At 36.0% G+C, this 26,654-nt stretch overlaps 1 protein-coding gene across 8 annotated transcripts in view; it reads right to left on the reverse strand.

Moving 5' to 3' along the window:
* Positions 1 to 1,889: 1,889 nt before the first annotated feature.
* Positions 1,890 to 26,654, reverse strand: part of BPTF (bromodomain PHD finger transcription factor) — a 184,141-nt gene continuing 159,376 nt past the window's right edge. For 4 of the 8 annotated variants that reach the window (XM_072645452.1, XM_072645451.1, XM_072645449.1 and 1 more), the window contains 8 exons: positions 23,947 to 24,029; positions 23,281 to 23,506; positions 17,429 to 17,784; positions 13,858 to 14,031; positions 12,908 to 13,100; positions 11,610 to 11,694; positions 4,573 to 4,759; positions 1,890 to 2,827 (listed from right to left, as the gene is read on the reverse strand). In XM_072645452.1, coding sequence (XP_072501553.1) covers positions 2,791 to 2,827; positions 4,573 to 4,759; positions 11,610 to 11,694; positions 12,908 to 13,100; positions 13,858 to 14,031; positions 17,429 to 17,784; positions 23,281 to 23,506; positions 23,947 to 24,029 — 1,341 coding nt within the window. In that variant the 3' untranslated portion in view covers positions 1,890 to 2,790. Of the gene's footprint in view, positions 2,828 to 2,972; positions 3,615 to 4,572; positions 4,760 to 11,609; positions 11,695 to 12,907; positions 13,101 to 13,857; positions 14,032 to 17,428; positions 17,785 to 23,280; positions 23,507 to 23,946; positions 24,030 to 26,654 lie in introns of those variants that run through there. The other 4 variants (XM_072645448.1, XM_072645453.1, XM_072645446.1 and 1 more) reach the window with 3 other exon arrangements.

The following is a 26,654-nucleotide window of genomic DNA, read 5'->3' on the forward strand; positions in this document are numbered from 1 at the left end:
AAACCCCACAAAACCCAGTGAGTCTGTAAGTATCAACCCCAGTGCATTTCAAATATAGGTAGAGATTTTATCTCTAGAAAAACATTTTTGTAAACTCATAGCCAACTCTGTTTCCCTTCCCCACGCCACCCCCACTTTTGCCTGTAGGACAATAAACTAAACACAAATCTTGCAGATTTGGGTTTGCAGAAGAAACCTTATCAAAACTATGAAAATCATCATTATGAAATGTTTTGAAGGATTTTGAACTTGAAAGCTGAGGAAGAAAAACATTTACCAGAAATATTTAGTTAAGGAATTGTAATCATACAAATTGAATATTCACAACTCCCAAAGTCATAAGTAGAAATATGTCTCACAAGCATGGACTTCTGAGTGTACATTATACTACATGAAAGACTAAAAGTGAATTATCTACAGGATATCTCGCTGAATGGTAGAATACATCCCAAAGCACAATAAGAAAAGCAATCTTTGAAACAAGTTACTTGAGATTCTTTAGGTAAGCAATGTTTTTCAAAAATTCCTTTGGAATGACTAAATTCTATAGATGATAAATTCCATATTCTAAAAAATGCCCATGTATCCTATGATGATATAAAAAATAGAAAAAAAGGCATTTGCACCATTACATATAAATCTGCCATTAATACACTCCTAGTCTGAGGACTCCTGTGAAAATTTGTCTGTTACGTACAATTTGGCATTATTGCCAAACATCTACATAAACTATATCAGCAATCAACCAACCAGTGTTTCATTAGAAACTGCACCAAATCCAATGTCAAAAACATTACTTTATTTGTCTAGGATGAAATGTCCTATTAAGTACAAAAAATTACTCTTTAGAGTTTGCCACAATTATTAAAAACATAGCAATCTATTGCCTACGGGTAGGAAAGTTTTTTCCGCAACAAGTTTTAAATGATTAAGTCCATATATATTTTTATATATGTATATATATGAATAAATAGTACAGAAATACTGTGATGTGATGAGATGCAAAATAATTTCATAACATTAAAAACGTAGGGTTCTTGCATCGGCAAATGCATACAATATGCAGCATTAAAAGTCAGACAACATAACCTTAATGCAACTACTTTTATCTTAATTATTTTAAGAAGCATAAACTTTGTTTTCACATTGAACAGTTTCTTTAGTTTAAGTGACAACATCTGTATAAACAAACAAAAAAATGAATGGTCTAATAATTATTAGATAAAATGAACCCCAGAATAAGCTGTACACCTGAGCCTGTAATAAGAAAGAGTTGTGAACCATAGCTACGTCTTCTTACACTTAGTTTTAGGAAACTAAGAACTGGAAAGGGTCTTGCATAGCGGGAGTGATATTAAACCTAGGGAAAGGCTTTAAAAAAAATTCTCAGGCAAACTCCAGATCTTAGGAGAACAAAGCTAATGTGAATTAGTGCAAAATCTAGTAATATTTTTGCAAGGCTGCATAAGCCGAACAGCAGATTTCATTACAGCTGTTAATATAATGTAGAAAAAATGTGGTTTAAGCACAGATCATTAAAAGCAAGAGAAACTTGCATGGAGAACTTCAGTTGATTTCACTTTCATTCTACCTTTCCTTCTCTGAAGAAAACAAGTATGAGCTATTCTAGACTTGGGCAAGCAGTCTTTCATTCCTGTGGGATACTCTGCTTCCCACTACATGGACCCCCAGCATTCACTGATGCAGCAGGTATGGCACCTCTGTTGACTATTTTGAAGTGATAAAGAATTAGGAATGACAAAGACAGGGCCACCTTCTTGGGGAAAACAGTCATATTTACTTTTTCTGTCCTTTACTACCCTTTTGGAGTCCCTTTCCACCCCACCAAAGCTTACAATCAGTATCACACATTCAAAGACACTTCCATCTCTGGGAGAAAAATTATCTCCATTTATTTTGTTTCATATACATCCATATTTTGAATTTTAATACAAAAAGAAAAAAATTAGAATCTGACAAATGTTTACAAACAAGATACCTTCAAATAGATTTTACTCATTTCAGTCTGGTGCAGAGTAAATGACAAATTGTACTGTTTTATTCAAGGCAACAGAGTCTGTAGTCCATGACCACTTTTAGCCCAACCTTTATGCAAGCTTAATTTTTATCTAGCATGAACAATAAACTCACTGTTGATTCCCAGTTTTTTTTTTTGTGTATGTGTGTGTGTGTGTGTGTGTATTTGTGTGTGCACATGTGTACATAGCAGCTCCTTTCATAGAAAGAAAAGACATCTAGAGGTCTCTTGTACTTTTACCTACAGGAATCATGATAAGATACAGAATGGATTACACGTAACCGGGGCTGGATTTTTTTTTTAAGAAAAAATAATTAGCTGACAAATGAGGGCAGCAATAAAAAAAGCGTCTTTTTTGCAACAATAAATAAATACAGTCAAAGTTTTCTGTGTGACTTTAAACCAGCTTCTTCACTGAAGAGCAGACGTGGCATTTCCATGGAGTTAAAACTTGACCCCATTTATCTTTATTCTTGCTTTCTTTTTCTCTCTTTCAATAACCAAAGTTTTCTCGCTTCTGCCACAATAGTAAAACATTTTGATCTTGACAAGAAAATGGTGCTGATTTTGTTTTCCTTTGTCCGCTGGACAAAATAGGCCAAGAATATAATTTGACTTTTGTGACCAATAAAAACGAAGTTTAGGTCAAGTCTTGTCAGGAGAACCTGACTAAAAATATCTGGCTTCTTAATTTTAAACTTTTCAGATAACCAGATTCTTGCTGTGTTTGCATTAGTTTAACACGCTGAATTCTAAGAAGCTGTAGACTGCAGTTTGTTGTTATGAGACCTGCAGAATACAGAAAAAAGGGAACAATTAAGCACCCTTCATTTTGGAGAACAATGAGGCTCTAAGCCAATGCCAACTAAGGTCAATCAGTCGGAGGGGAAGCAGCCAATACTATGGAGACAATTATTTTTGACATTCAGAAATGTTTTTTTTTAGCCTACTGAATTAAAATTTTTTTACTGTACACTAAACATGATTTTTTTTCCTGGAAAATCCCCCAAGACTTAAAAATATATTTTACTAATAAAGGTTACAAAATTTTTAGCCATAGAGAAAAAGACATTTACAGAAGCATCATCATTATCATTAAAAAATATGTACAAACTAATTTACATTGATAGGCATTGTTGGGGATGGGGGAAATCTGAGATGTAAAAAAAGAGCAACATTTAACAGTAATTAAAATCACATTTTTCTAATAAAAATTCAGACAATCTCCTTTCTAAACTTCACAGTTTTATTCACAACTGTAGTTGGTATGATGAAAATACTGTACAGAGTTTCCAGGACTAACTAAGCCAACAGACTTTATGTTGCAAGACTTTTTTAATATAGTATTCCCAGAATTTACAATAATTTTTTTTTTAATACATTGTTCAACATGGCTGCTAGGAAATGATTGTTTACTGCTATACATCTTTAAACATTTAAAAATTCTGTTAACTAATCTGAACTTTCTGGAGGCAGAGTTTGAATTAAGTAAATGACATGGCACAATGAAAGCATGAGTGACCCCAACATCCAGCTCTGATCCCAGTTAAAAAGCTCAGACTAAAGATATCACAATCTGTAAGAAAAGAAAGAACACGGATGGTGTGAATGAAGAAGCAGAACAAACAAAGTGCAGCAATGAAAATCATGTGCAAATACTGAATGCTGGGCACCACAGATGAAAATGGGGGGATGAGGGCATGGCAGCAGATGGCAGCTTGGAGAATCACTGAAACTGACAATTAGAGCAAGAGTTTCAACAAAATGACCCCTAAGGTCCTGGTCCTTTCCAATTCTAAAATCCTATAAATTCTAAATATTGGTCATTTACTTCCAATTTAATTTTGCTTATTCTCATAGAAATTAGAATAGCTGTCTATATTATGACATTAAGTGGTGCTTGCAACAGGCTATCACATTTCGGCTTTTTTTATTTCTCTTACAAATCCAAAATTTCCCCAATTCTGCTACTAAAGGGTAGTTTTAAATACTAGAAAACACAACTGCTTTCTAATGGAAACTACTAAAACTGAACTGTAAAAAATAGGAATTAAAAAGAGTATGATGGAAGTAATATAATTTTATTTATTTAGGTAATATAACCATTTTATTGTACATGGTCAATATGCTGAATTATGCTCTTACTGAGGGTTTGGAAACTCTTTACAGTCTATTTTTCCATTCAGAAAAGAAATGTGACAAATATTTCCCCAAAATAACCAACTCCAAATTTCCCATGATATTTTCAATTCTTAAATAACAGCACAATGCCAAACAGAATCAAAATTACAAAGTAAAAGAGAAGGAACATTCAGGCGTGAATGCATCCATGATTTAAAAATCAATCAAACTGAAGCTTTGTAATTTCCCAACCCTAAACTTGTTGGTCTACTAAAATTTACCTTCAAAAAAAGCACCCAAGAAAGCCTTCCTTTGGGAGGTTGGCTGATAGTGTTCCAAAGAGTTGATTTAATTTTCAGCATGAACAAATCTGAAAGACTGCAAAAACTGGCTTTTTTTTTTTTTTTGCTTACCTGCTTGCCTTGAATCCTTTTAATTTCTGTACAAAGAACGATTCAAGAACTTCTGCACACTGGTAAAAAGGGGAGTCACTTGGATTGTAGTAACGACAGTTATCAAAAATTTTGGTCATATCTGCCACAAATTCTGTCAGCTTTTTGTAATAACGCTTCTGTATTCTTTCTTCCATGGTGGCTAGATCTTAAAAATACAAAAATATGAAATATTATTTTAAGAGAACTGAATATAAAAGTTTTTAATGTATTACCAAATATGGTCCTGAATATTCCTTTCAGGTTTAATGTGATGCATTTATTGCCGAAGTAGGCATGAGAAAATATGAAGGGAAAGGGGGCTTCTTTTCTCCAAAAAATTAACTCCAACTGTTTTCTTGTAGTCTTTTGTAAAAATGTCTTTAAAATATCATTGAATCATACTTTATTTCCCAATAGCTCCATTCCTTACAACCACTACGCTGATGGCCAGTTCTATATTCTTTTCCAATATTCTGAGCTGAAGATAAATTTCTGTATCAACACTAATTTCAGAAACTTAGACTTTTTTTCTCTCTCAAATTTGTGCTCTGGAATGTGAGCAGTGATGTTCAGGAGTTGCTTCAGCTACAACAGTAGGAGTGGAAGAGCCTAGCCCTCACCATCACTAAACCTGCCTGAGCTCATGGGTAGCTTTTCTTTTAAGATGGCTTGTCCTTTCAGAAATTCGTGTATTGAGGTCTAGAATTTAAGTTTATTAGATTGCAGAGAAGGCTCCTCTAAAATCAACTAGCCATAGACATATACATTCTCCTCCTTTCCACAAAGCTGAATGTATAGCACTGACCTGAAAAATTGTATTCTGGATTTCTATAGCCATAGAGAAAACTAAATGTTCAAAATTCATGTTGTAGGGTATGTGGGAGAAAAATTAGGTTGTTTGTTTCATGATCTTTATTTTCATCTAACTACAAGATTTTAAGAGAAAACATAATGCACTTGCCCTTGAAATTAACCTCCCTCTCCAGGTACACTTCTACAAAGTCTGATTCTGACAGTTCATTAAAATGGTAACTTGGGGTTCTTGAAGGCTAAGCATGTAGAAGGCCAGCTCTAATCCATTTTATGACACAGGAAGGCTTAGAATTCCTAGCAAAAGTTACGACTGATGCCTAGTTAAGCATGGAATGGCTTATCAAAAGGAGGCAGGTGATTTTGCTAGTGAATTCTATGTTTGATAGGTCGCCATGGTCAAAGAAAAATACAGGCTTGCTTCCAATTTTGTCCATCTTCCTTCCACTTCTGCAAAGAGGATGAAAGAATGGCAGAAAAGGGGCAAAAAGTGCTAAAAATCACAGTTGCTACACTTAAGATTTCAATATTCATTTGATGATGTTGTTCAGTCATTTTAAGTTGTGTCTGACTCTTTGTGACCCCATTTGGGGTTTTCATGGAAGAGGTGCTAAGAGTGGTTTGCCATTTCCCTCTCCAGCTGATTTTATAGATGAGGAACTGAGGCAAACAGGATTAAAAGACTAGCCCAGGGTCATACAGCTTTCTGAAGCTAGATTTGAACTCAGGAAGATCAGTCTTCCTGAAATCAGGCCCAGCACTGGATCCACTGTGCCCTCTAGCTGCCAGTGTCAATATTCATATATTGATTAGCTTATATGCAGCTATTTTAAATGCCAAGCAAGAGCTAGAGAATTTTAGTGCCTGAATTAGTTGAGAAGATTAAAGTCATCTAAGGAAAAAGTCCATTTTTCTAATTCTCAGAATTTCTTTTTCAAACTTAAAAATAAAAGATGTCTATACATAGTCTCTCTTTAATCTCCTGCATACTGGCTTCCACTCTCATCTTTTTATTTAAACAGGTCACTAACAACCAAACTGCCAAATACAATAGAATTCTGTTAGAATTTAATACTGTTTTCTCCTTATTTTCTGTGTTCTGTCTGTCCTTAAGCTTCATGAACACTTCATGCTCTGGATTTTATGATTAGAATGTCTTTCCTTTCTCTTTGGATGACTGCTTGTATCCTTTAAAACACCTTAAAGTGGTTCTGTCCTTTGCCCTCTTCTCTCTCGCTGTTCTCTTGGCATTTTCATGCAATCACCTATCACATGTGCATAGAAGACTTTATATAAATCTTGATCTTCAGCTAAACTGAACAAGTCTCCTTTATAAAATTTATATGTTTAATTTTAACTGCCATTGACAAATATAAGCATTTAAAGAATGCCAAAACTCCTCAAACACAAAAATTATGAATCACTATACATGAAATCATATGCTTGTTTATTCATTTTTTAAAATCTAATTTTATTTTCGGTTCTGAATTCTCCCTTCCTCTTACCTTCTCCTATTTATTGGGAAAGGAAGAAAGACAAAGCCCATGACAAATACATTCAGTGGAAAACAAATTCCCGCATTATTCATAGTTAAAAGAAGTAAATGTCATATATATTATGTGTATGTTCATCCTTCACTGCAGAAGAAGACCATGCCATCAGAGAAATAACGACATGACTTGCACTTGACTTCATTTTGAGTGAGGGAGGGCTGTGCAGGTCACCAACCTCACTTCTCCTCCAGAGTCATCTGAATCCAGTGACCAGATATTCATCAGGATGACTGGAGAGGACCCAGCATGAGGCAGTTGGGGTTAAGTGACTTGCCCAAGGTCACACAGCTAGTGAGTGTCAAACGTCTGAGGTGACATTTGAACTCAGTTCCTCCTGACTCCTGCACTGGTGCTCTATCCACTGCACCACCTAGCTTCCCCTCACATATATTAAGTTTAAAGATGAAGCAATGGGGCTGTCCTATACATTCAATATGAAATTTGTTGCTGTTTAATGTTATCTTTATGTTCATTTTAATAAGCATGTAGCTGTTTTGTTCACTCCGAATGATTTCATGTAACCCTACTTTCTCTGAATTGTTCAATTCATCATTTATTCATGTAGGGTAACATTTTATTTTTTTCATATACTATGCTTTACTCAATTATTCCTCAAATGTTGGGCACATATATTATTTCGTTTATTATTACAAATAAAAATATTTTTGTTCAGCTGAGTCTCCCCCCCCCCCCCCTTTTCCCTCCCCCTCTGTAAATAATGTAATACTGGCATAAATCTAATAGTGGGATCACAGGGCTGAAGGGAATAGATATTTTTGTAACTTTTATTATATTAGTTCCAAATTATTTTCCAAAAAGATCAAACTAAGTCACTATTAAATTAATAGTGTATTAGTCTGTCATTTTTTCCAGAGGCATGTCAGCATTTAATTTTGTTCTATTTTATTAACTTTGTCAATTTGCTAGGTTCAAAGTGTATTATATTTTTTTCTCAGAAATGGTCAAGGTACAAGATTTCCTCCAATCTTTATTTTTCCTCTTATATGCTGAAGGTACTTCAATTCATATATTTTTTTCTCTTATCATTTCTCCTAAGTTAGAGCTGGTTAAGAACTTTTCACCTACCCACAACTATCAAAGATATTCTCTTCTCTTCTATTAAAATAAAAAAATAATTCATTTTTTACCTGCTTCTGTTGAATCTTCATATGTCTGCCAGGGAATTTATCTTGGATTCTCCACTAATACTTCAAATTTTACATGTTCAAAAGTGAGTCCAGCATCTTTCCTCTCAAACCTATTCTTCCCTCTGACTTTAATATTTTTGGGGTGCTATTGGGGGTACTATCACTTACTCACACAAGCTCACACATGAAAAACTTAGTTATCATATCCAAGTGGTTACTAGGTCCCATCTTATTTACTTTTGCAATATTTTTTGCATCTACTCAGCATAAACTATTCTCCTTTTCCCCTCTTTTCCCAGGGGATGTTGGCATATAAGCAGGGTGCTCCTGATGCAACTGCCCACAAAGAAAAGACAGAGAAATTTCCTGATGATTTTTGATGGAAGTGCCTTAAATAGACTTTAGAGCAAGTGTAAGACATTCTGTAATTTTTTGCAATGTTCTAGCCAGGTGGTGGACAGCACCCTCTTTGGGTGGCTCCAGTGGGATAACCAGAACTAAGGGTGCGTTCAAAAAGTCATTTGTTGACCTCGGCCTCTCTCCTGGCTGGACCTCTGCTCTTGGATTGATCCCTTCATTGATGGTATCCAGTTAGAGGTATTACTGTAAGGGGAAAGACCTTGCACCCTCTCTCTTTGAGGGTACAATGTGGCCTTGTGAACATGGTCCTCTGTTCTTTGCTGGCCTCAGTGTATCTTCTTTTGTTTTAGGTGAAGGGATGGTAGACTGGCCATGTGACCTTGAGAGTTTCAAATGGTCAGGAGTGACTGACTGGGAGTGAGGTCCAAGAGTCTTATTCCTTCCCCTCTATTCCAACCCTAGGATTGTCCTTTAATACTACCCCCACAATTAATGCCATCCTAATTTGTCTTTTTATCTCCTCTCTCTCCTTTTATCTTTCACACCTTTGCCAAACTCATCTTTCTTGTATGTCACCCTTGTGTTAAAACCAAAACAAAACACTTCTGCAGTTCTATGTTGCCCGAATACAGTCCAGCTTCTCTGTCTGACACTCAGGGCACTCTGCAATCTGCCACCACCTCACCTTCCCCACCTTTTCTCAGACTCTTCGCCTCCATGCACACTATGGCCCAGCCAAAGTAGAGCTCTCTCTGCTCCTCAAAATGTCCTGAATTTTTCAGCCTCCATATTTTGGTTCATGCTGATCCCTGTGTTTGGAAAGTGTTCCGCCTCTGCTTTAGACTGCTAAATATTTACCTGTCCTTTAAGGTGCAACTTAAATACCACTGCCTCCATAAGGAGAGGAGAGGAGAGGAGAAGAGAAGAGAGAAGAGGAATGTATTCGAGAGACTTTATGAAGGTTTTTATTTTATGACAGACCTTAGCAACAGGTTGTATATGAGGGATGAGAGAATAAGGAGTGGAGGAAGACACCTAGGTTGCCAGCCCAGGTGAACAGGAAAATGGTGGTGCCCTCAAGAGTAAAAGGGAAAGGGGTATGAGGGAAAAGATAATGAATTCAGTTGTGGATGTGTTGAGTTTAAGATGTCTATGGGACATCCAATTCAAAATGTCTTACAGTCAGTTGGATGCAAACCTGGAGATTAGCAAAGAGCTGTTAGGGTTGGAATAAATAGGTTTGAGAATCTTTAGTACAGCAATGATAACTGAATCCATGGGAACTGATGAGACAACCAAGTAAAGCAAAGTAGAGGGAAAAAAGAAAAGGGCTCCTGATGGAGGCCTGTGGGACGCCCAACAATAGTAATATAAGACCTGGATGAAGATCCTGTAAAAAAGAATGAGAAGTGCTCAGACAGGAGGAGAACCAGAAGAGTGTGACAAAAACCTAAAGAGAAGAGAGTATATCAAAGAGAAGAGGGTGACTAACGTTGCTGACCACCACAGAATAATAAACAGGATAAGCACTGAGAAAAGGTCATTAGATCTGACAATTAAAAGATACCGATTTTGGAGAAAACAGTTTCTGTAGAATGATGAGGGCAGAAGCCAGAGGAAAGAAGAAAAAAGTGGAAGCACCTTTTCAAGGGAGTTTAATCATAAAAGCAAAGAGAGACATGGGATGCTACTTTGTAGGGACAGATAGATCAAATAAGAGTTTTCTGAGGACAGGCTAGTCAAGAGCATGTTTGTAGACATTAGGGAAGGGAGTAGACAGGGAGGGACTGAAGATATGTGACTAGGGTTGATAAGGTAGACAACTTGTGCTGGAGAACACAAGATGGACTGGGCTCACTTGTGCACATGGAGGGGTTTGACTTGGCAAGAAGAAGGGCCACCTCATTATGTGAGATGAGGTGAGGAGGAGATAGTGACAAGAGACATCTAAGCAGTATGAGATGAGGAGGAGGGAAGAGGAGGTACATTTCTTGTTTAATGACCTCAATTTTTTCATTGAAATATAAGGCAAGTTGTTCAGTGAGAGGGTGGGTGGGAAGGCAGGCTCTGAGAGGTTTGAGCAGGGATAAAAAAGATAGGAAGAACCGCTCTGGAGAGCGGGATAGTGAGTTGATAAAGGAGAGATAACAGAGTAGGATTGCCTAACAGCATGAGGGGCCAAGTGAGGCTATGTAAGACAAATTTATGGTGGACTCAGTCAGTCAGTCTTCATCTTAAAACATAAGATCCTTGACAGGGTCCTAAAAATGCAATGACATACTTTTTCTATTTTACTTTGGCCAAGAAAACAAAGAAGAGTTCTTTTTGCCAATAAGAATTCCTTCTGAATGTTTTTTTTGTAATTCTACTAATTATCGTGATATTTTTAAATGCTAAATGAAACACTATTTTGCAGGGAAGTGATATTTTGCATGGGTAAAAGGATTAGGGTTAGGGTTAGGAGTTTGCTCATAGGGAGTTCCTCATATGCTGATTTTGAAATCACAGATTTTGTTCAAAGAAATGGAAGAAATGTTGTACTGTAAGAACTATCTCTTCTTTTAAGTTGAGAAAGTCACCTCTTTCATTACATGGAAACAATTATAATGCTAGTCATTATGAGTATTATTTGTGGGTGAGAGTAAGCCTCAGGATTTCTGTTGACTTAGAAATTCACTGTGACCTTTACTTTATTTGAATTTCTCCAATCTATCTGAAATGTCTTAGCTCAACTACAAATAATTTAGTTCCACTATTTAAATTTAAGAGTGAATATCTCATCCGTAATGCTAAATAAGACATACCTTCAGAAAGATCTTATTTGAAGGATTTTATATAGCAAGTCTGAGGTCTTTTTTTTTTAATACCAATTTTAAAAAGAAATGGCCTTGGATAGGAGAAACCATTAGCATTATGCTATTTTATCTGAAAACAGAGATAAAACCACAGAACCATTGCCACTTAAAAATTGGGAAAGCAACAATCTATTCTATGTAGACAGTATTGCATTTATTTAAGTTCTTAAGTACAACTCAGGAGAAATGTTTCAGTTACAGGGAACGCATGTGACCGATCACTTTTTACAAATTTGAAAACATCACCTGCAGAGAATAAGAAGACGTTCTCATCTGACTGAAGCACTTACCCATTGGTTCCTTGATAACACCATAATAATCTGGGGCATCATTAGGATCCACTGGCTCTAGGAAAGGCCATGCCATCTTGTGAGCCTGGGAGGAAAAAGAGACTATTAGGAGAAGTAAATACTGATCCCCAGCTAAGCCATTAGTGACCCAGTGAACTTTACAGAATTGGATTTAACTTCTCATTTTGGCCAGAACAGAAATGGACTTGATTTGTCTAAATTTCATAATGAAGGATGCTTGTTTTCATCCTGAGCTTGCTGCACCTCACCCCCTTCTCAGTCCCACATTAGACAGTTACTGAATAAGTGGGATCTAAATGATAAATAACACACATTTTGAAAGCAAAGAGTTAAAATTACATATAATGGTGAAAAGGATCCCACAGCTTGAAATATGTTAATTCATACTCTATATTTACAAGCATGCAGGTAAGTCTTCATTTTGTAAGATACCAAAATTACTGAATCAATAAAAATATTGTGGAAATCTATTCTCTATTTCTGAATATCTATTATTTTTCACTACCATTCAAAGTCACAAAATGATTCCAAATGGTCATTTGAAGCAGGCCTTTAAAAGAAAATACTTAACAAAGAGTCCTGCAGGCCCAGAGATGAAGGAAACGAGAGATCCACAGGCCTTGCCAGTGATTCTACCTAAAGAAGCAGTGAATTAAAAAGTGTACTTTCCTAGGGGCTTTATTTAGTTTTTAAACTTTCCCCTTGTGCCAAGTTGTCTTCGGTAGTTTCTAAGTATAAACTTACCTAACCTATTACAACTAGTCTGCTCCAGAGTACACTTCACATATCATCTACCCTGGTCAACTTTCCATTTTTCACAACATTTTGGGGCACATGCTGCACTTCTCCCCTCTGTATCTAATCTCCTTAGAAGAGTAGTGGAAGCAGATCAATACTGCTGTTACCTTTCAGAAAGGCAAGGAACTTAGCTGTTCTATTCATTATCCTAGAGATTCTTCCGACTAAAACTTTCCTCACTACCATTCTCTAATATGTATAGTCTACTCCCAATTAGGATGTGAGGCTGAAGGCAGAGAACGTTTCTCTTTTGTATTTTATCCCTAGTGCTTAGTAAGTTATAGTAGCTTAATAAATGCTTTCATTAATTCATTATTTCTAATTCTATCACTGCTAGTATCTATCTGTAGCTGGTTATTTATAGGGAAGCTTGCAAACAAGTTGAGTTAAATAATCTGTGAGCTAAATAGCAGCTTCCTTTCCAATCATATCTGTAAAATGGGAGACGTGCCGCTATTTACTGTGTGGTCATTCCTCACCTGTAAGGAACGTAGCACTCGTTTTAATCCTTCATAATCTTTATCTGTCAATGGACTGAGTACTGTCATGGCATCCTCAGTTGATTGGCATTGTGGACAGACATACTCATCAATGAGATCTGCTTCACTTTGCAAAATACCAACACAGCGCCCATGATACCAATTTTGACATCGGTCACAACCAATGTAAAATCTGCAAGATCCAAAACAGAAATGTAAGTTCTAAGATGAAAGGACAATGCTTTTCACAATTCATTCAAATGAGTATTTTATATCTGAAGATATACTAAACGTTAGGATAAAACATAGTTCTAATATGGTTTTCATATTGATTGAAGACTGACATTTATTTAAGAGCTTGTTAATTTAGTATTTCCTATAGTAAAAAAAAAATCAAATAACTAAATTATCAAAAGTATTAGTAACATTGCCTTATGTTGGAGAACAGATTTAGAAAAACAAATTTAATTTAATTGATTTTAAAGCTCAAAGTACAAAAGAAAGCTCAAATCTCTCAATGAATAAGATATCAAATGGGAAGCTACTGCTGGCCACCCAGCTGGCAGTCAGAAGCCTACAGTCTAATAACAGTCTCAAAGGCTATGCTCAAACTTTAATTTTTCTAATCTAAGATAAAGCACCATTTCAAACACTAATAAAATCCAACTAGATATTCTTTTTTAATCTGGTTAATTTATATTTAGAAAAATCAAATCTACCTTTTGAACCGCATATTCCCAATATATCTCAAACATTCACTATAAAGCAACATCAATTTTGAAAGGGGAGGGGGAAGGGAAGAGAAAAAAATAAAAATTGGGAAGGAACTTGTAATAGGTGTATAATATATGCAAAAATACCCTTCTTTTACATTGAAAAATAAACAAATAACCAGTCAGAGCAGTTTGTCTTCCTAAATTATTAAATAAGATGCTCTTATCAGAACTCACTGTGACTCATCATAAGGTGTTCTGCAGATACAGTACAATTCCTCACTGCTGCCCTCTTGTGCCCGTTTACAATCATTACAGATGTACACATCCATTTTCTTAGCCTCCTTTTCTGTGATGCCAACACATTCTCCATGATACCAGTTAGTACAAAGATCACAGCCAATATAGAACCTAAAAGTATTCACAATGAAAATGACAATGTAATTGTCATTTTGAACTGCATGGCACTTTTATCCCTGTCTTCCCTGTTACTGATGCACTTTCTGCTTAATGGCTTTCTATAAAAGGTCAGACCGAACTTCCTGAATCCAACCACTCTACCCATGGAGAGAAGAGAAAGCTACAGCATCTGACCCTGTGTCTAATGTGAAAGTATTCACTCACATCAATTTCAACAAATGCATGCTTTTCAGTAGAATGTAGGTCTGAAATGTAGGTCTGAATTTTGGAGAAAACAAAAACAAAAACACAACAACACACTGATGGTAATGTCTCCACTAATGAATGTGCATAAAACTGGAATAGGCACAAACCCCAAAGCCAAAGAATCAAACTTACATCTATCAAACCTATCCCACAGAAGCCATCACAATGTCAAGGCTATTTCTTAGATAGGTTTGAAAATGTATCTCAAAGTTAAGTTTAAAAAACAGAGCAAAGCGCAAACACCACGTAGAAGTTATGCTACTATGGAGAACATGCAGGGCAGCCAGTTGTGTGTATGATACATATAGACAACACATGATAGGATGGAGAAAAGGGGCAAGAAAGACATAGTACGTGAATTTCTGCCAAATATTCTAAATATGTAAAGGAGTTTCATCTAGTTAAAATCACAGGTTCCTTAAAATAAACTAAGTTAGAGAAAGACCATTCTTTGGAGGATATTTTTAGATAATATGTGGCACATAAATGCAGGCAATGTGCAACGAGTGTGCGATGAAAATGAAGATAATAAAACAAAGTAACAGATTCAATCTAAAAAACAGATGTGGCCTTGCATGGAATGGTGTGAAAATAGTTATCTATTAATATAAGATGTTTTATATTTGTTACAGGTGTAGAACATATTTGTGACTCACTTATGGTTATCATCCATAACTTTTTAATATACTGATTCTAATAAAGTGATGTACTAATTAACATTGGTGACTGGCAGGGTATAAAAAATAATCAGTCAAAGGAGTGAGCATAATTATGGTGAGAAGGGGCACTTGTACGCAGCGGATGAGACCCTGGATGGGAATGGGGAAAACCTTGGTTAAAACCAGTCATTGAGTTTCCTCAGCAGCAAACCAGGGATAATAGTATCTATTGCTGTCTACCTCACAGGGCTGCTGTAAGCATTAATTAAGACGATACTACACGGAAAAGTGTTTTGCAAATCTTCAAGAGCTACATACACGTCAGCCAAGATGAGGTAACTAGCATCCCTAAGCACATCAGGTCACATGACTTGGACAATGTAACTAGAGAAAAGGAACCAGGTGCCAAACTCTGGAATAAGCTGCCTTTCTGAGCTGAAGACAAAAACAGAGGTTAATTCTCATCTCTCCTCTTTTGCTCTTTTCTTTCATTTGTACAAAGACTAACAGAATCTTAGGGGAATTACTGTACAAGCTCTCCGGGAGCTATACATGTTGCTTCCATGGCACTTTGAGAAAATTATGCTGGAAGCAAGTTACATCTCAAACTTTTAGTATAATTTTGCATTAAAATCCCCAGGAAGCCTTCTATCAAAGTAGTAACAAAAAATGCAAAACTTAATAGGTGATGTTAACCTTACTAAATAAACATACTAACTTATTCCAACTAAAAATATGGCATGAGTGAACTTGGCACAATTCAATGATCTTAATGCCAAAGAAAAATGTGAAGTATCCACACAAAATAAATGCAATACAACCTTAAAGAAGTTATCATTCAGGTGTACCTCATTTTATGCAATGCATTTCTGAAATTTTAAATTTAAATTGGATGTTAAATAAAATATTTAAAGTGCACAAAGCGCTTTTCATATACCTTTCGAAAGGTACAAAAAAATATCCATTTTATATTTTGGAAATCTTTATTCATGGACTCCATGGGAATTTTTACAGAAGTAGATAAGAGTCATGTAGGATGAAATGCATGAAGGGGTTCTATGGGCATGAGCATATAAGTATTGACAGAGGGAAAGCATAAATATATCAAAAAATCAAAATTTCATAGCTTTGCTTAAAGTGAAGCACACCCATACTAGACCAAAGGGATAAATTCATAGGGTTAACCTTTTACATTGTACACCATATATCTATAATGAATGCAGATAATAAACAATGAAGATGCCCACCTAATCTCACCTAAACAGAAAGGGTTTAGATTCCAAACATGAATTTATGGCCTGTTCTACTGGGAGGAATGGCAGAGGGAAGGAAAAGTGATGTAAAAAAGGTATTTGTGATGTAGAATTTGTACCTACTGGAGTAAAATCATTAGAAAGCATTACAAAAGCAGCTTTTGGTTCCCGTTTAAACATAGTACAGACAAAACAAGTTTAGAAATTTTTTAGGTACGGAAAGTCTACTAGAGTAGAAACTATCAATGTTAACTTGAGTCTTAAAACCTAAAATTATAAAACCTGACAACATAACTAAATGCATTCAGAGGGAGCAGAATGTTAATCAATTTTTGCTTAATCAGATTTGCTTGACATAACAAATTACTACAAATGTAACCAAAACAAAAAAATCTGATCTACATACTAGCAATTCAAGAAGAAAATTAAGATACTTTTCTAAACGATGATAATTCATCATATCATTACAAGTGTGAAGGACCTCCTCTAGATACCCCAAATTACAAGTTACACCTTTCCCTCTCCCCTCCATCAAAAAGCCAAAACAAAACAAAACAAAAAACAAACCCAAACACCTTCACTGACATTTTTTCCAGTTAGAAATGAAGAATATTCTGGAGTGTTTCATAATCTTGTGACTATATGAAAGAATAGTTTCACGATGTACTTGATAAATAGGAATTTTATAACAATAAAACAAAATTAAGCTACTGATATTATTATTAATAAATAGTACCACTCCCCCACAGAACAGTACCATCTTTCAATAACTACAGTCTGACAGTAAATAAAAATGAACTTTAAGCTCAAATGTAAGAAAAGATTACAGACACAGTGCTCTCAATTTTGGATTGATCTCTAGAAGGACCTACTGATTAATTTTGGAATTAAAAATTTACTTCCAAGGCACACTTAATTGTCCTCTAAAGGAGAGAAACTGATGAGGAGAGAAATGCAAGAGAATAACACAAAGCATGTTTGTTTGGTTTTTTTTGGACAGTGGAATATGATGAAAAGACAAACAGGCTAAAAATAAGAATTGTAACAAAATCATGAATTTGCTTTTCCTTGTACAAGGTTTTGATTACCAGGTTAAAAAAAAACCATACTGACAATTTCACTCTTGTAAATTGCTTTCAAATATACACTAATGTTGCTACCCCCAGGCTTTAATAGATATGGTTAAACAGATACTGAAAAAAGAGAATTCAAAGAACTGGACCTACTCACTTAGACTCATCATAAGGCGTTTTACAGATACAGTAAAGCTTTGTGTCCTTCTTAGTTTCCTTTGAGGTAGTGGAAATCATTTTCTTTTTCTTGGATTTGGAAGCTGAAGTCTCTTTCTCCTCATCTCTTTTTCTTTTCTGGGAAGATACAGGGATGGGCAATGTCGGAGTTGATGTGACATTGACCGAATGCTGTGGTGGAGGTGGCGGTGGCGGAGGTGGTGGGGTTGGTGGTGGAGGTGGTGGTGGTGGTGGTGGTGGTGGTGGGGTTGCTACTGCAGATACAGCTGCAGCAGCTGCAGCCTGTGCTTTCTCCTTTTCTTTCCTAATTTTATTGAGGTCTTTCTTTAGCTCTTCCTGTAGAAAATGAAATGTAACAAAAATGGTCATTAATCATTTAAATAGGATCAGAGAAGACTCCATCTGTAATCTCCTTTGATTCTAATGTTCAAATGTTTTAGTTCAGAAGGCAGAAAAGTTCTTTTTTTCCATCCTCCCTCTTGGGGCAACTCAAGACCATTTAAAACTACTATAAAATTGTGAAATCATTTATAAAGAGAAAAATAATATTAAATAACAAAAATTTATAAAGGCATCCAAGTAATACTGGCTACATGTCTACAACGGCATTCACAGTTTTGACTTCCCAAAGACCTGACACAGAAGTTTTCACAAGAAAAATTTTGTGTAAACTTAAAGCTCTATGCAGCTAAGTCCCGATTAGTGAGAATAATGAATCCCCTGAAATAGTCAGCCACATTATACTAATTCAAACAGCATATTTTCATTGAGTTGGAACCAATGACCATATTTTACATAATTATAGCTTCAAATAGTATAAATTCAAATATAAGCAACTCCTTTAGGGGATTCATTATTTGTGCCAACTGGGGACCTAGCTTTATAAACATGACTGACTTATTTATGGCTCAGGAAAAAGGACAGTGTGTCTTGGTAGTATTTTCTCCACTGACATGGTTTTTAGACAAATATGGGCAGGATCTGCTTTCCGTTTGGAAGGCATCTTGAAAACTACCTTGTAAAGTAGATGATGCCTCCTTCCCAAAATTACTTTGTATTTATTTGGTATACCCTTCTATGTTTTTACATGTTGTCTCTTCTGATATAATGTAAGCTCCTTAAGGACAGCAACTGTTTCATTTCTGTCTTAGTATCTACAGGGTCCAGCACAGTAACTAGCAAAGAGTAGGCACTTAATAAATGCTTGATTGGTTGCAAACCAGGATTCATTAAATGGATTCCAGAGGAACAAAATTATAAATGAAGGTTGCATTCCTGACCTAGAACTTAGTATAAAATAAAGGGCTTATGTCCAGCAATGTCATAAAAGCCAAGATATAATAACTATACAATTTTATAATTAAATGTGCAATTACTCCAAATTCTAATAAAATGGACACAAATACCACACTCGTTGATCACATGAGTGACTTCAGACACAATAAAATTCATCAATAGTATGTGAGCAAAACAAATCAAATGTTATCATAAACATGACCCATCCAAAACGAAAATGCATCCCAGAACCACTATTATCCTTTGGTCAGGACCTGTGATTTCCTTCGGGTGGCTGTTCCTTCTACCTTTGTAGATTAGTAACTTGTTGGTAATTTAAGAGTCTTAGAAAGCTGCTTAAGTGCACTGAAAGGTCAAATCATTTGTTCATGGTTTCCTAGCCAGAGGCAGTCATTGAACTTAGGTCCTAATTCTAAATTCTAATTCTAAACCTAGGTTTCCTATCCATTACCTCATGTTGCTTCTCACTAATTAACTAACATATTTAAACAAAAATTTTGCTAGTCTTCTCTGAATTTAGGGAAATTATTTGGATAGCACCTATCTTTTGTAAAATAACCACTTAGTAAAGTTTGAATTGATGTCTTATTTTTCTCTAAATAAATCTGAAAGGTAGAAGGAGAAAACTGAGATAGCAAAGGGGACTGAGGACTGGTCAGATAGATAGGAGGAGATCCAGGAAAGAGCAGTGCCAGGGAGTGCTAAGGGAGAGGTGAGTAATACCAAGTGCTGCTGGAAGGTCAAGAAGGCACAGAATTCAGAACCAGCCATCAGCAGCTTAGCAAACTAAAAAGCAATTCTGGAGAGGGGTTTTTTCAGAGAGACAGAGATGGAATCCACAGGTGAAGGAGGATGAGTAAGTGGGTGCAAGTAAGTACACTCTTTCTAGATATTCAGCAATAAAGGTGATGAAAGGTATAGGATAAATGGCAGCTTGAGAGGATGGTAGCATCTGTTTTTAGGACAGGTCAATTTTTCCTCTAATCTAGCTTGATAAAATGAAAAGGTAACCTATATAAGTGTTATTTTTAGTATATTCTATATATCCTCACTACAATCTTACTCTGTGCCTTATTGCTTGGGAGAGATGACTCAGGGATAGAAAAGTTTACACCAGCAAAACACAAGTTTTGGTAGATTCTATCAAAGCTGTAAAGACTTCAAAAACTTGCGCGTGGTGCCTGCATGGATGAGGACCAGCCTATATAAATTAGGTTGGCTATAGAGTGAAGACTTTTTTTTGGCCACAGCAATTCTTAAAGACCTAAGATACAGAAAGGCTTAAGATTAAGAATTGCTGATAAATGTGTGCTGAAAGCAAAAGGGACATTCCTTTGCCTTGGTGACTGGGAGGATGTTTATAGGCTAATTGTATTGTGTCAGGTGACATCCATGATTCCTCTCACACTCTTTTTTCCCCCCACTATCTAATCTGTTGCCAAAGCCTGTTACTTTTATCTCTGTAACATCTCTCATATGCATCCCTTTCTCTCCTCGGATACTGCCAGTACCCTGGTGCAAGCCCTCATTACTTCATACTTGGACTATTGTGATAGGCTGGTGGTGGGTTGTGTGTGCCTCAAGTCTTCCCTCACTATAATCTGCCCTCTACTCAGCTGTCAAAGTGAGGCATGTCTGAAAATAAAAGATGGATATCTTGTTCCAAAAACTTCAGTGACTCACTATTACCTCTAACATCAAATATAAAATCCTCAGGTTGGTATACAAAGCCCTTCATAAACCCCCACCCTTTTTTACACCTTGTTCACCCCTTTGACGCTGTTTTTTGCACAATACTCTGCACTTCCCAATACTAGGCACTTTCACTGGCTGTCTCCAATGTCTGTAATTCTCTCTCTTCCTCAACTTTACCTCCTGGCTTCCTTCAAGTCCCAACTAGTCTCACCTTCTGCCAAGAGGCCTTTCCTGATTCCCGCCCCCCCTGCCCAATGCAAGTGCCTTCCCTCTATCTATTCATTCTAATTTATCTTTTCTATAGTTTATTTGTATATAGAGATTTTCATGCTATTTTCCCCATTAAACTCTGAGGTCCTTGAGAGCAAGGGCTGGCTTCTGTCTTTCTTGGTATCCCCAGCACATACTAGGCATTTAATAACTGCTGCTTCAACTTTCTCTTTCTGCCTACTAAGTATGGGTGTCCCTAAGGTTCTGGGCTTCTGTCCTTTTTTCTTTCCCTATTTCTGGGTGATCTTTTTAGTTCCCATGGGTTCAGTTATCATCTCTATGCCAATGAGTCTAGGATTATTCTTTCTCCTGAATACTGTAAACTATCTACTAGAAATCCCTACCTACATGTTCCATCTACGTTTTAAATTAAAAACGTTCAAAAGAAAATTCATTACCTTACCCTCTAAACCTTCTCTTCTTCCTAAATTTCCTATTTCTATTACTGGCTTCATTATCACAATCATCTAAACTTGAAACCTTGGAGTCATCTTTGAATTTTCTTTTTCCTTCATTCCCCATATTCAATGCATTACAAAGTCTGAGTGATTCTATCTCCACAATATATATCAATTCTCTTTCTCTACCATCCTAGTTCATCACCTCTTGCATGGACTATTGTAGTAGCCATCCAAGTGATCTCTCTGTTTTTAATCTTTTAACACTTTATGTCATCTCCCACACAATTGCCAAAACAATCTTCCTAATACACCAATTTGATTATGTCATTCTTTGTTCAAAGTCCTTAGATATCCATAGGATCAAGTACAAACTCTTTTGGCTCCAATCTACCTTTCCGGCCTCTTTTTCATGTATTCTGATTTCCAGTATGGATTATTAGTTCATCCCTGAATTTCTTTTTACACTGTGCATGCAGGACATCTCTTATGCACACAATGCATTACCTCCTTATCTTTATCTTTTCTTTCATGAAGCCTCTGCTCATCTTTCCGGGTGAAAGTGATCTTTCTTTCCTAATTTCTTAGAGTACTTTTATTTACATTTCTTTGTTGTGATCACATTCTGCCCTGTATTGTATCTGTGTACATGTCACCCCTACCATTAGACTTTAAGTTTCTTAAAGGCAGGGATCAGGAGGTTGTTCATTTTTGTATTCCTCATCCTTGGCTCTAAATATCTGTTGATTTAGTAAGAGGAAAATTCATTCACGTTCAAAGTAGCAGTGTCAATTTACTTTATTCTAAATTGTTTGTCTCTAGACCTAGAGAAGTCAAGAATATTTTGGAGTCACAATACATAGACTTGAGTATGAGGCAAAGCTCTCTGAAAAGAAAAAAAAATGAATTTCAAAAATCTGTCTAAAATTAAGGAAGATGTAAATCTGAGCAACAACCAAAGACAAAGCTGCAACTTTCGCCCTGTAAATTTTCACCTTGACCTTTTAAGAAAAATTCACTGATGGATGAGTTCTTAGAATGATCATGACAAAGATAATAAATATCTTTGTTGACGTGTAAGCATTTAAGATATAAGGCAAACAACCTTATTTCTTTTCTTTCCTGAGCCTAGGAAGCCTAAAGATGAATGATTAACAATAACCTATATGTAGCTAGCCATTTAGGAGTTTTTAGAAGTTGAGAAGATAGTTTGATTTTTTCCCCAGAGACCAAAGGAAAAAAAAGGTCATATGTACTTGGAAAGCATAAAATATAAATGATAGTTAAAGTAAAAGATCATTTTTCACGTTTGTAGCAACAATAGGCCAAATATCCCAAAGGCAGGAAAAGAAAATTCTATAGAAATCAGTTCAATTTTCATAATATATAAACTGTAGATACACTGTATTTTAACATACCACCATTTACACATTTAAGTGAATGTTGTACCTCAAATTAGTTACCTTGACAGTATCTATACTTATTTCAATAGCACTGCCATTGGTTAAAACACTTTGAGAATGCCTTCAACATTAACACAGTAACAATGTAAGAAAAGCAAATATGTTACCTTATGGCTTGTTTGTGACATTTAACGCTATTATTTTGACAGTCAATCTAATTTGGAATTCTTTTGGAACAGCTTTTGTCTATTTTCTTTTTGGAGGGGGAAAGTTAAGGCAATTGGGATTAGGTGACTTGCCCAAGGTCACACAGCCAGTAAGTGTCAGAGGCTGGGTTTGAACTCAGGTCCTCCTGACTCCAGGGCTGGTGCTCTATTCATTGTGCCACCCTAGCTGCCCCTTTTGTCTATTTTAAAAAACCAACCCCCCCCCACCAAAGAGTAAAGATTTGCCACCAATAAGGATACTCAAAAGAATGCGTCAGAAGCTCTTAAAGGAATTCAGAATGTTCTGACTACTTCAAACAGAATCAATTTCTTGTGGTTTCAATAGAATAAACGAGATAATTCTGGAGGGAGCAGCTGAAAATCAATGGAGTGTATGAGCTCTGGTACGTTGGCTAAAAGCATAAAATCATGTTATAATTATCACTCTTACAGACGGAAAAAGTTAGTTTAAGGAAACAACTGTTCCCTAAAAATTCAAGATAATAGTTTACAAAAAGAATGGGTATCTGACATAAAGGGAAAATGAAAAAAACCTCTTCCCACCTGCACTTCTATCTGAAGATCTTTGTCGAGCAGCGCTCTCTTTTTCAGTATTTCAGCTTTGAGTTGTTCTTTGTGTTTGAAGAGCAGAGCTGACAGCTTGGTAGCGTTCTGCTTGCTGCGCTTCTGTTCCACACTCTCTTCCCGTTTCCGTTTCTTAGCTGCCTGTTTTTCTTCTTTATCTATCTTATCCAAAATAAACTTCATCACCTGGTTACAGACTATCATTCTAAGAAAAAATATACAAGGTACAAAATGCTGAACTGATGGGCTGCTATAGGAAAAAGGCCTAAAATACATTAGGTACCAATGACTTTTCTAGGTGCTTACAGACAATATTATCTATTAAAAATTATGTCTAGAAATATTTTAACATGTGTAGAACCATACTTTAAAACAGAGCAAAACTTATATGAACTCCAATTATATGGTCATTTTTATTATCTCAATATTCAATATCTTCTGCTCCATAGTTAATTATTTTATAGCAAAATATAAGAAATTCACAAAATATACCAAGAAGAACAGAATGAATTTTAGTTCAAACACAGAAAATATATGAAAGCTATGCAATAATCAGAATTCTTTCTTGGAGTGCTAGTCAAAGGGAAACAAGATGAATACTTTGACAGAGTATCCTTTTCTAATACTTAAAAATATTTTTCCTACCTCTGATTTTCTTCTCTTTCAGCTGGAGTCATAGTCTTCTTCTGTTTTAAGTGTTCTATCACAGCATTGTGTTTCATCACCACCTTGAAGACAGCAAAATTCAAAGAAATATTACAGAATTAACACTAGCACTAGAAAGCTGAAGTACACAGAAGGGGTTCTTTTAAAAGAAAAGACTTTTGCATATTTTATTTAAACATTAATTTTGAAAATTTCAGCTTCTTCTTATGTAAATAAAGATTAAGGGTTAAAATTTTCCTGCTGAATAAAACTAAAAAATTAAACTACAGAAAATTTGATATTGATACTACTCCTTTTGAAGATCCAGTGTCCATTTTTATAAAAAATAGTTACTGTAAATTTTAGAGTTGACATGTGCTTTTATAATAAGAGGAAACTTTTTTCACATTAAAAAGATGCAACTACATCAAATTAAATTAAACAAGTAAATACCTCCCTTTCATCCCCTCAATGCCTGAAAAAAATTTGGTAACAGTTTCAAAAATACAATGAAAAATGACATATTTGATCTGTCCAAACACAGACTGTACTTTGTACCCAAAGAGCCAAAGTGAGAGGCAAAGTGGTATTGTAGTTTAGGCACTGAATTTGGAGTAAAGAAGACCTGGGTTCCAATCATGCTTCAGACAGTTAGTAGCTGTGTGACTCTGGGAAAGTCACATCCCTTCTCTGTTTCTCTGTAAAATGAGAGGACTAGACTCAGTGGCCTGTTCTTAAGGTCTCTCTCAGTTCTAAATCTATGATCTCAAATCTAGTTTGAATAAAGCCAGTCACTGCCCTCTTAGAACCAGAGCCAGCTTAAGCCTCAATGATCTACTCCCAGGGAGCTTCTTTGAAGGCTGTAAGGGCGTTGGTTACTACATCTGCCTTTGAGGCTGTAAAGCAAGGAGGTCAATCCTTCTGGACAGAAGCTCCAGTAAATGCCAAGGAGTGTTCCCTTGTCTAACCACTCAGCAAGAGGCATCTCATTGCAAAGCCCATCATTTCTCTGTTTTTCCCCTCAGATATCTAATTCTAGCTGAGGACCCCCTGGGGTGGAATTCCTGGGGAGCTCCCTCCCCAAGAGTCTGTGCAATGCTTCTTGGGTTCTGATCATACCTGAAGAGAGAAGACTTTGGGGTTGGTGTGGGCAGATAGGGTTCCCAAGAGCTCTACAGGAGAGAGGGAGTATTAGAAAGGAGGCAAGTGGTGGTAGTGAAAAACCCTTCTAAACACCAGGGTTTTTCAAATTTTACTAATCATGCAGCAGCCTTCAGTAAGGAATGAGAAAACAGGTGTATGTGAGGGGTGGTGGTGGAAGAAAGAGGACAACTGAGAACCAGCCATATGTTTAGCCTGTTCAGTCACAAAATCCTCAACTTTCTATATGTATGCTACTCTAAATTTCCCCACATTCCCATGATTCCCTTTAACTTATGATGCTTTGCATTTCTGTAGGGCAGAAATTTTCTGAAGAACTTCTTTTCTTTTCTTCACAACAACCTTTGAGGTAGGTAGTGCAAGCATTATCATCCCTATTTCATAGATGAGAGGCAGTGTCGCTTAGTGGGTAGAGGGCTGGTCTTGGAGTCAGGAATACCTCTGTTCAAATCTGATTTCTAACACTAGTTGTGTGGTTGTGGGCAAATGCAAATCATGGAGCTCTTCTGAGACTCAAACAACTCTAAAACTTGTCTACTAAGACAATCTAATAAACAACAAATCCCTAACACACTGAGTGGTGAGGAAGCTGAGGTTGAGAAATTAAGTGACTTGCCTTTGGCCATACAGTCATCATGTGGTAGAGGTGGGATGTGAATCCAGTTTCCACAACTAGAAGTCCAACTGTTTTCCCAGTGAACCATGCTAACTATTTCTCCCAAATAGGTCGAGTTTTTTTTTTTTTTAATGTTAATTTGGATGAATTATTTTTCAGAATATGGCTATAACTATATATTTCTTTTAAAGAAGTCTCATTTTTGGAGTGTGACCTATACTTAGGTCTATGTAATTTTTTAGTAACACTCTTAGCTTGATTCATACTATAAACTATTTCTAGGATATGAGGCTGTTTATATCTTACTAAAGTAGTTTTAAAAGATTCAGAAATTCTTCTGTGCTAGCCACTTTTATAAACGGCAACTTATCGAAAAAATTGGGCTTATTTATTCTTACTTAAACTAATCTTTTAAAGATTCATTTAGTGTTACCGTTCAAAAGCAAAAAACAAAGGAAAAAACATAAAATTTTAACGTTAGACATCTTTTAAAGGTAACTGGTATAAATAGATAGATACTAATATAAAACTTCCATCTCAGTCCAAGGTCTCCATACTGAATCTGTTTGCCTCCTTCCATTATAACCTCCAGAGGTTAAATTATGTCCTCTGGAATCCTTGTTAACCAACTTCATCTCAGACCTGTCTTCCTTATGTGATTCTTTAATCTTCTGGCACTCATAAAGACCTGGCTTCCCTCGGAAGAATCTACCTCTTTGGCCATCCTTTCAAGTACTGATTTCATATTCTCTCCTGTTAACACTCTCTTGGGCACTTCAACTGCTGCCATAGGTTGAATTTATCATATTTAAACAGACAACTCCCAGATCTCTATATACTGCCCCCTTCTTTCTCTTTAGTTCCAGTCTTAGGACACCAGTTTCCTGCAAAGAGCATAGAGAATTTTTGTCTTCATATCCTAAGGTCTGGC

Source organism: Notamacropus eugenii, chromosome 2 (genome assembly GCF_028372415.1).
Source record: "Notamacropus eugenii isolate mMacEug1 chromosome 2, mMacEug1.pri_v2, whole genome shotgun sequence".
NCBI lineage: Eukaryota > Metazoa > Chordata > Mammalia > Diprotodontia > Macropodidae > Notamacropus > Notamacropus eugenii.